The following is an 11,037-nucleotide window of genomic DNA, read 5'->3' on the forward strand; positions in this document are numbered from 1 at the left end:
AGGATTTGCTGCAGTCTACATCCTACTCCTAAAGGCACATCACTAGAGATGAATGCAAAGAAAGCAAAAACAAGATAAGAACAGTTGCACAAACAATCTCAATCAACCTCTACAGGGGAAAATGAAAGGACGAAACCAGAGTATATTCTAACAAAACCAGCATTTTGATTTCAACTTATCCCAAGTAAGTTAATAAGAGAAAGGCACACGTGGTAGAAATGCCAATATAGCTAAAAGGCACATGTGCATGCATGCATACAGAGATATGCATTTCTAGCATAGTACTATGAATATGTCTCTCAGTTTTAGTGTGTATGGCAGATCAAAGTATCATTATCCTTTACATCTTTGAGTATTGAAGTACACTAAGAAAATCAGCAGTCTAACTGCTGAAAATAAAAAGTATACATTGGTACAACAATCTATATACTACAATTGATGCTGGGATCAAAATCTCGAGTACATACATAATTGTCGTCCTCCCTTTAAACCACTGGTTGTGATATTGACCTATTATAACCAATTGATGCAAAAAAGGCCATTTCCTTCTGCAAAAACCTGAGGCAACTAACACGTCACTAGCTACTAGTTGTAAAGCCAAGCAGTGGCAAACTAATTTACATTTTCCTGTATTACATGTAAGCAGCTATTTGAGAAGGAACAAAAACTTGGCCTGAGGTTGCTTAAATGGCTCCTCCTCGAACCCATCGAGCTGAACCTCCCTTTGCTGCACTAGAAAGATAGTCACCAACATTAGCTACGAATAGAGGATCCCTCTCCTCAAATGTAATTTCATCAACATTATTCCCAGACAAATTTTTCTGATCTGTACATTCCAGTTCTTTCGTCAAATCTTCCATTGTCTTCTTCAAAGTGGCTTTGTTCACCTTCCCAGCCTCGCCCATTGAGACACCAACCATAGTAATCTTTGGAAGCAAAGGTGATGGATGTAATTCTCTGTATTCCCTGTCAGTATTAACAATTAAAATTTCAGTTTCTTTTCCACAAAGATTATTAATCTTAAGATGGCATGTTATTTTCATAAAACCAATAAACTGAATGGGACCTTTTATCTTGAATTATCTGCTGCTTCTGTCCTTTACTCCATGCAGGACTCAACCAACCCCCAAAAGGGAGCCGCAGATCAAGCCCTAGTTGTTTTTTATTAGAGACATTATCTGCTTCCTCGACTGCTGAACTGCTGATGCACTGTAGTTGGTTATCATTAGCCTCCAACTGAGATTTATTAACAAAACTGGAAATCCTGCATGCTCTCTGGAAAGAAGCTGCGCTCCTGCAATATCAGAGAAAATGTTGTGATTGAGATATTGCATCAAATGTTTTTACCATCCAAATCTTTGCTTACAGCTTGGAGAATTCTGAGATACCCAGATCTAGCCGCTGACAATGCGACATAAAATAGATGAATATCATCAGTGTTGAAAGATTTTAAGCTATGAACCATGTGAAAAGAACACTTCTCCCTCCAAAGAAACTCTTGAAAATGGATGACTTACCTCTTTTCAAATGAGTCAACCATGTAAGGAAACTTAGGTTGAATTCCTGTTGCTTTTCGCAACCACCTATTCCCTAGAAGAACTTTATCGACAGCATGTAGAAGCTGAATTTCAGCAGCTTTTGATATTACACTCAAAGGTATCGCTGGTTGACCCACTTCATCGAGCACATCCTGAACCTGCCAATCATTTACCAATGGGTTAGAGATATTTTGTATTATCCACAGCACAACTAAACAAGCGAACTGCTAAAACCAATAAAAGATTAAAAAGCAGGAAAAGAGAAGAAACCAGAATTGCTGGTGTACTTTGAATTTTGATCATGGGCTATAGCCACTCATAAAATGACCACAATGGTGGTTGACAGCTTTCCCGACCCTCATATCCATGTAAATGAAATTCAACTCATTCTATTGTCCATCTCTCTCCACCCCCAACCCAAAGGAAAACCACCTTAGAAAATATATCACAATCCTCGTTTCTCAAGAATAATTCATTACTATCTCTTTTGCCCCGAAAACATAATTTCGAGCCTGACCAGTTTAGTACCTCAGGAGGCTCCCACATACTATCTCCCATCTCTTCAATTACTTCGGAAGCCAAATTATCATCAAAAACATCCCTTCGGCGTTGGACGTGTCTTGTTTGAATCAGCGAATGGAAATGTTGGTCAACAGATTCTTCAAGAATGTTATCTAACATGTTTTTGTCAAAGAAGTAAGGAGTATACCTGATAAGAAGATGAAGGAATACATATAAGATAACAGGGAGAAAAAGAAAGTAAAGACTGAAGCAGCCACAAATAGATTTTCAGAATAATCAGTTGATAAGGCGGTACGGACAAAAGGTGAGCTGGAGAGTCCGCCATAGAATTTAAAATATATATACAAAAAAATGGTGGACTGAATAGTCTAAATTCCATTCACAAGCTTTGCATTTACTTCAAAACTGCTTATATTAAAACTGTTTCATCCACATTTCAGTTAGTCTGACAACCCACAGAAATAATTGATGAAGCAGATGGTTTATTTATTGATATGAAAAGAAGATGGTTTATTGGAGAGGTACACATCAGTCAATCACCTCATTCTTGAAAGTGTGTTGAATTGATACTCTGCTCATTATTGTTTACAAACAACTAGATAAAACGTGGTTACAGCAATCCTTATCTACATTGAGTTAGTTTATGGAACATCATTATCATTATACTTAATATTAAATTGAATATCTTGTATTAGACTCTACAAGCTTCCGCATTGGTCAATTCTTTTGATAAGAGATCAGATATTTCCTATATTCTTATGAGGATATAGTCACGATTAAGTTATTCGTTCAATGTTAATCTGGGCTATAAATCGTGATCCTCTGATTCTCAGCATTCATTCCTGCTGGATCACAGAAGGCTACACATTCAGATCCCCTGTTTGACATTACGCGGACTTTTGTCTTTCATTTCCGGCCCTTACAGAAGGGCCAAGGAAAGCACCTACAAAATGAGCACATTTAAAGACGTATACAGGAATTTTATAATGTACTAACTAAGAGATTGAGTTCTTAGTTATAAATAGCTCCCCTAAATAAATTAGAATCCTTCTCTTTTTCTCCTTTCCTTTAGGAAACAAGAGAGGTGATGCAAATGTTTGCTGAATATAATCATATTAAATGGTTTCTTTCATGAGGAACATTCAATCAAAGCAACTTGTGATGCTGCAGAAGTAGGACTCCTGAAAATGAGAATTAATTCTAAAAAGTGAACACCATGCAAATATCGTGTTTCCCCATAATGCTGTCCAATATTTAGGTTTCCATTCAATGACGATTTCGTCTCTCACATATTAATAAATTACCTCTCATTCTTAGGTTTCTCCCAAATAAACTCCACCATCCCTAAAGGAAAGCTTTAGAAAAAGTTTTGCACAATAAAGAGTAACATGTAGAATCCACCTTTAATCTGCATTTTTCTTCTAAAGTCAAAAGGTCATATGACTCCACATCCTCCATAAGAGAATATTGAATATTGAATATTGAATAATTCACACATTCAAAAAGATCAGTCCAATAATACCGCTCAGCTATTTGAACATAGAATATCATAACACTGAATATGAATGGAACGGCTATAGCTCCTATACGAACTATTAGTAAGATTATACTGAAGAAGTTGAAACCTACCCCTACCCTCCATTTATTCTAACAACCACACATATTAACATTAAAATGCAATTGGGCCAGAAAGAGTGTTATATTGATGTTTTCACAAAGCAAAGATGGGGATTCTTTAGCCACTTCACTGATCAGAAAACAAACAACCATGCATAAGGCAGATAAATATACCATTTTATACCATCTGTAGTTGCTATAGCAATGTCTAAGTTCTGAGCACTGAAAACAGGAACACCGTCCACCTTTTTCCTTCCATCAGACTGTGGCATAGCCTTAAGCAGCTTGTTGGCTTCCTTGACCTGAATGTGCACCAAATATTTGTAGAGACTTTAAGCTGATAAATAAATAACTTTAACAGCTGCTTTCCAGAACTAAATCAAGATCTCAAAACAGGATCAAACCTGTTTCTCATTCGGAACAAATTGGAACAAGTGTGGTTTTTCCTGCACAAACAATTAATGTGGTGTTAAAATTGTTTCTGGAAGATGAAAACATCATGAAGTTTCCAATAAGAAGGGGCAACAGAACCCCAGAACACGGTAAATGTACTATCAATAGTTTTCAGGTGGAAGGGAATCCTTAAATTCTAACAGGTATCATTTTCCCCTTTATGTCTTAAACAGTCAGAACTTGCAAGTTCACATCTCTCTTTCTACACAACCCACAAACTACAGTGCCCAGATGAGAACCTTACTAATCTAGATACTGTAGGAGATGGTTTGGTCCTGTTTCCTAATCCTAAATGTATATTTTGTTCCTAAAAATATTGTTCCTTCATACATAGTTGGGTATCTTTTTAGAATTGGACATCGTTGATATCTTATAGCTTAGCATAAATGTTTTGACCTATAAGAAATAAATTCAAATTCCTCATCTTTAACCACTTAAGCTTTTAGATGAGTATTCGCATAGTTGGTACTAGAGCAGGCAGAAATCCAGCATCTCATTTTTTATTATCGCATATCAATAAAATATTTCTTTGTGCTTGGCCAAAGAAAGATTCACACATGAGGGACGTCTTGCAGACCTATAATACATAAATAAATTGTTCCCTTTTTAATAGTTTAAGCTATAATTCAATGATAGAGAAAAAAACATATTTAAGTTGAACCAAAATATATATAAAACTTATATATAACTTCTGTGGGTCGTTTGGAGAGAAAGAACTTGGAGAGCTTTATGGGCATCATGCGGTAGAGTTGAATTTGGTATAATTGAGGAGTAGCCTCCTATTCTTGTTTCTTTTTGGTGCACCCATGAAGTTCATTGTGTAGGTTTTTCTACTTTTAGCATACTTCTCATATGCGGGTGTTTCTTTGCCCATTCAACTAAATAAAATTAATTATTTTATCAAAAAGAATATATAAAAGTACCTACGCATATATCACTACACTTTGTTTGATACTCTAAGCTCTATAAAATATGTTGTCATGCAAGTTCAGAAAAAAAAAATCCAGAACAATGAATTTGTCAAGTAAGAGATGAGTAAATCCTAAAATTCAATTAGTTTGATTAAATGCAAAGTAGTTTTTAAAATATAGAGGAGGGTAGGGGAAGGGGAAACCGGGAGGGGATTACAACGTGGGAAATCGAACCCTAAATGCAAAGTAGGTCAACTCAAATCATTCTCAAGCTGGGCCATAAAGCAGGACTACATCCAATTTGATCCTAATCTCAGATTTCCCAAAACAAATTGTGATGCTTCTCTCCAGCTCCATGTTCAAGATCAATTTGTTTCTTCTACAAGTTCTCGTCATTGACTCGACCTGTTTTCCTAAATATGAACTCGTCATAAAGAGTCTATCTTCCTTAATTCTAACATACAACCCCCCACCCCTACAAAACCAAAACTTCTCTCTTTGTTTTTTATCTTTATTTTCATCTAAATGCAGTTTGATGATAAATATTTGCTTTCTTTGTGGTTTGACATTTGCTAGACTCTGCTGTATAATTATCTCATCATTAGATACTGATTGAGATATGATCAGAAACATAAAAGTTGAAACAAATCCTATTAGAATAGGGTAGTCAAGTAAGCACCAACTATCCACTTAGCCAGTCTGTGCACCTTTCACTACAAACAGGGGACAGTTAAACTCTGTAAAGTTATCCAATCCAACTTCAAAACAAAAAAAAACACAAAATATTCACAATTTTCATTTTCCAAGAAAGTACCTTAAAATGCTCATATGCTAAATCAAGACGGCATGCACCCACCACTCCACTAGGAATATTCAGCTTTTTAACATAAGAAACTGGAAAACAAAAAATCCAGCATGTGAGAGATATATAAAACAACTATCAAACAAGATATGAGGAACTTCCCCATCAAGGAGTTATTCAGTTTGAGGGAGAAACAAACGAAAGCACTCCACTTACATGAACTCATTCAGATAATTTTTTCTTTTCTTATTTTGTTTTTGTTTTTGTTTGAGATAAACTAAAGAAAGAGTTCCACAAGAACCAAGGTTTAAAATGATATTTTCTGTGTGAACATGTATCATTAGTGCATTGTCATCTTTCTCAACAGTCTAACCAACAACAACAAAAGAAAAGAAGTGAGAGGGAGGGTGTAAGCTAAGGTCCTAAAATTCAAAGCCCAATGATTATAATAGTAATAAATCTCTTATTACTTTAAAACATAGTAATGGGTCTCTATCCATTTCCTGGGAGAGTGGAGACATCACATGATAAACAGAAAATCTAAGTGGTTCAAATAAGACCTGCATCACCGAGATCCATGAAGAATCGAAATACAGGACCATTCCTTTCGCTCTTAGTAACTGCTGCAAACATTTTCTTAAGCCATTCAGGTGTCCTGGATATCACAAAATTAATCTTATGAATGACACAAAATATTCAAAATACAAACTTTTGGAACTACTCACTAGTATGAAAAGATACAATGAAGATAAGATAGTAATTCAAAAAATCAGAACACTTCCTGTAAGTAAATATTATCTATATACTGACCAGCTAAGGCATTTGTTTGCCAATGACAACCAATTCCACTAAAACTTCAGAAATACCAAATAAGATATGTTTTCCAGATGCACACTCAGGTCTTAGAATCAAAATGAGCAAAAGTAGTTTACTCAACCCAAAAATGAAAAATCAAAAACAAAGATAAGACACCTCTTGCTTCATGATTTATATTTATCTTTCATGGAAACAGCATATCTGAGAGAAAACAGTAATGGTTTCTAACGCACAGCTGCAGATCAAGGGGAAATTGCCATACAGGATTATCCATGAAACATCTGCCCATAATACTAAAGACTCTACCAATCATTAGACTCCTAGTTTTATGCAAGATGCTTGCAAAAGTGAAAGACAGCTATTTAACTTTTTTTATAAGGCTGTTTAACATGAATTTACACACAAAATAAAACTACTTAACATGTAACTTTGTACTTCCCGGTGAAACAACAACAACAACAACAAGAAACCCAGTGTAATCCCACAAGTGGGGTCTGGGGAGGGTAGTGTGTACGCAGACCTTACCCCCGCCTTGTAAGTAGAGAGGTTGTTTCCGATAGACCTTCGGCTCACAAAAGACAAGAAAAAAACAATAGCACAAAGCAATAACAACAACAAGATGGTAAGAAATCGAAATGAAAAGAACAAAAACAAATACCAATAATAGAATACAGGACTAACACTAATACTCTCGACTACCTACTAGCCACCTACCTTGATTCTCCCAAATACTTCTTTGGCCTGCCTCTACCTCTTCTCAGCCCCTCTAGCGCCAACCTCTGACACCTCCTCACTGGGTGTCACTGGGGCATCTGTTTCTCCTCTTCACTTCACATGCCCAAACCATCTAAGCGGAACTTCTCACATCTTGTCCTCCACCGGAGACGCTCCCACTCTGGCCCGATATCTTCATTCCTAATCTTAGCCATTCTGGTAAGCCCACACATCCATCTCAACATCCTCATCTGCTACTCTCATCTTCCGGACATGCGAGTTCTTGACTGGCCAACACTCAGCTCCATACAATATAGCCAGTCTAACCACCACTCTGTAACACTATGTTTGGATCATTGTTATCCATCGTTTTATAATGTATTGTATTGTACTGTATTGTATTGTATCATTTTATGGATACAATGTTTGAATAGATTGTATCGTTTGCTGTTGTTAAATAACATTTTGGTTTTTGGTTTGACTGTATCGTAATGTACTGTAACTGATAAGTTCACTAAAATACCCCCAATGGGTAACAACCATCCAAACAAGCTGCTAAACTTGCCTTTAAGTTTAGGACTTAGGAGGCACATTCTTATCACATAAAACACCAAACGCTAGCCTCCACTTCACCCATCCCGCTCCAATACGATGTGTAACATCTTCGTCTATCTCCCCATTTCCTTGGATAATAGACCCAAGGTACTTAAAACTATCTCTTTTAGGGATAACTTGTGCATCAAGCCTCACATCTCCGTCCGTTTCACTGGTCCCGTCACTTAACTTGCACATCAATATTTCGTCTTGGTCCTACTCAACTTGAACCCTTTAGATTCTAGGGACTGTCTCCAAACCTCCAGTCTCGCGTTTACACCTCCTCGCATCTCGTCAATCAGTACAATATCGTCTGCGAATAACATACACCATGGCACCTCCCCTTGAATGTGGCGCGTCAGTGTATCCATTGCCAAGGCAAATAAAACCGGGCTAAGAGCTGACCCCTGGTGCAGCCCCATCACAACTGGAAAGTGGTCCGAGTCTCCCCCACTGTCCTCGCCCGGGTCTTAACTCCATCATATATATCCTTAATTCAACTTACTGTAAGCAACAGGAACACCCCTAGCCTCCAAACATCTTCATAGAACCTCCCTAGGGACTTTGTTATATGCCTTCTCTAAATCAATGAACACCATATGTAAGTCCCTCTTCGTATCCCTATACAGCTCCACCAGCCTCCTCACAAGGTGAATGGCTTCCGTAGTCGAACTCCCCGACATGAATCTGAACTAGTTTTCGGAAATAGATACACTCCTCCTCACCCTCGCTTCCATCAACTCTCCCGAACTTTCATAGTGTGGCTTAGCAACTTGATGCCCTGGAATCATCTACTACACCTCCATTCTTCAGGCATCCTCTTCGTCTTAAAAATAACATTAAACAACCCAGTGAACTATTCCAAGCCCACCCTGCCCACGCACTTCCAAAATTCCATAGGAATTTCATCTGGCCCGGTCGTTCTTCCCCTGCTCATCTTATGCATAACCCCCTCGACCTCCTCATTCTTAATACGCCTACAATAACCAAAATCACGACGACTTTCAGAGTGCTCCATATCAGCCAACACAATATCTTTGTCCCTCCCTTCATTCAAGAGCTTATGGAAGTATGTGTTCCATCTACGCCTAATAGGTGTCTTTCCTGGTGAAAGTTTTCCTAAAATATTTAACTCGTGTGTATTTCATTGATATTTTTTCCACTAAACATGTTTTAAAATGAGATGGTAAACATTCTTCCTCTCTTGATGACGAACGATAAACTAATACTAGGAACCTATTCGGAGAAAAGCTAGTCAGAGCAGTGCTATCAAACGCGAAAAAGCATTAAAAAGCGCTTCCAGTCTACTGAGGCTTTAAGCGAAAAGCGCAATTGAAGTGTGGGCAATGAGGCGATGAGGCTTTAATTCATAATGATTTCCTTAACAATTAATATATCCTTTTGCCAATCATAGGCAATGAGGCGCAAGTCTTAGTGTCTTGCCTACACCTAAGTGCAGCCTGAGTAAGACGAAGCGCATATCCTGAGCTTTTTTGAGCTCCAGGGCTTAAGCGCGCCTCAAATGAGCCTTTGGTAACACTGAGTCAGAGGAGAGGCACAGACAAGCAACAATGGCTTTTCAGCCTTATCGGTTCTTACCCGTAATCTTGGCGACCTCTATGAAATGCAATAGTTTTGTTGCCTTTCGGTGATATGAGAGATTCTACTTTCATTCCTATACACTCGATTATGCTGTGAGTAATTTAAAGTTTAATGGGCAAGCAAAGTAGACTTTGTGCTATTAATAGTATAACTCCACTATTTTTCCTAATCCTTTAGAAGTCTTAGCTGCTTTACTGACTAGAAATGCCCCTATTATTCAGTCATTTCCTCAATAATAAAAGGTTTACAAAAATCTAGACTTATTTTAATCTTACAGACCGCTGAAGAATTCAAAACTCAACCGAGTGACTTCTTCTGAATAAGCTGATTATTGACACTGTCAACGGATATACGCTCATACTAGAGCTTCCAAAGCTATATTCTTGTTTCAGTGCTTTTGGTAACAAGAACATCTTCTTCATTTCTTTCCCGTGTCCTTCTTTCTGATTGCTAGCATTCATGATATCACACTTATGCTGTTTGCAGTACACAATTTTACTTTAAAAACAGTATTTAGCCACTTCCTATCTGGACATCCCGGAGTACAACACTAAAACTGTCCAAATTTAAACATGTACCATGCTTCAAGTATTTAGTACTCCCACAATTAATCACGCAGCCTAATACTAATACTTTCTCACTTCCTACTTGTGCCAAAAGAGTGTAATAGCAGCAAATGAGTCAACAGGAGAAAAAAACAACAATTTGTCTGTATCCATATAGATTCTAATAGCTAAAACATAACCTGACATGCTAAGTAGTAAGGGAGCTCAATTGAAAATAGGGGAAGAGAATATAAAGATTATACCTTTTGGAGAGAAAGGGTATGTCAAAGTGGGTAGAAACAGCCATAAGACCGGTCCCTGAAAGGTCACACATACTGAAAACCTGACCAACGAACGCTGGCCCACCCTTTCCGGTGGAGTTGAGGCCAGATATTTTCACCGTTGACGGAAAACCCGGCCCGGAATCAGAACGCATGTTGTTGGATGTTGACAGCCGAAGACTCTATGTTTGTTCCCCTTAATACGATGAAGAATTTGACAATGGAGAGAAGGGAGATTGAAGGAAGTGGATTACTGATTAGATGAAGCGATGAGGTTCGCTACTAGCGCAGGCCATTAACCAGTGGATGGATGTAGGGGGAGGACATTTTGTGAAATTTGGATGTACGCTAAATACCATCATATTGAAATGCAGATAATTTCATTTGGATATTAAAATATGCATTTTATAAAATTTCAGGTATTGCATCTATATTCGATATTTATAAAATAAGTATCGAAATATCAAATATTGTATCGAAATTCTTAATTACATGTTATTATATAAATAATAATAATTTAATTGAATTGATATAGGTTATTAAAAAGACTTGAAATACTCAATTTAATGATTAGATAATATGAAAGACTTAGAATATATTATATATTTTATTATTAAAAGTTGAACCTCTTTTTTTTGGTTA

At 37.2% G+C, this 11,037-nt stretch overlaps 1 protein-coding gene across 1 annotated transcript; it reads right to left on the reverse strand.

Annotated features, from left to right (window-relative positions):
- Positions 1 to 227: 227 nt before the first annotated feature.
- LOC109214968 lies at positions 228 to 10,747 on the reverse strand. Its single transcript, XM_019378948.1, has 9 exons — positions 10,378 to 10,747; positions 6,404 to 6,498; positions 5,856 to 5,935; positions 4,082 to 4,123; positions 3,852 to 3,979; positions 2,067 to 2,247; positions 1,518 to 1,696; positions 1,067 to 1,294; positions 228 to 966 (listed from the first exon to the last, which is right to left on the reverse strand). The coding sequence occupies exons 1-9, from the start codon at positions 10,548 to 10,550 to the stop codon at positions 684 to 686; spliced, it is 1,389 nt and encodes a 462-aa protein (XP_019234493.1). The 5' UTR covers positions 10,551 to 10,747; the 3' UTR covers positions 228 to 683.
- Positions 10,748 to 11,037: the final 290 nt, after the last annotated feature.

The sequence above is a fragment of the Nicotiana attenuata genome, unplaced genomic scaffold, assembly GCF_001879085.1.
Source record: "Nicotiana attenuata strain UT unplaced genomic scaffold, NIATTr2, whole genome shotgun sequence".
NCBI classification, from domain to species: Eukaryota; Viridiplantae; Streptophyta; class Magnoliopsida; order Solanales; family Solanaceae; genus Nicotiana; species Nicotiana attenuata.

What these genes read in the sequence shown, in the direction of transcription:
- LOC109214968 (XM_019378948.1), bottom strand. Translation starts at nt 10,550, where the DNA reads ATGCGTTCTGATTCCGGGCCGGGTTTTCCGTCAACGGTGAAAATATCT. An exon ending in ATACCCTTTCTCTCCAAAAG is followed by an intron (nt 6,499 to 10,377) that starts GTATAATCTTTA and finishes TGTGATATCCAG; the next exon opens with GACACCTGAATGGCTTAAGA. An exon ending in GTATGTGGGAGCCTCCTGAG is followed by an intron (nt 1,697 to 2,066) that starts GTACTAAACTGG and finishes AATGATTGGCAG; the next exon opens with GTTCAGGATGTGCTCGATGA.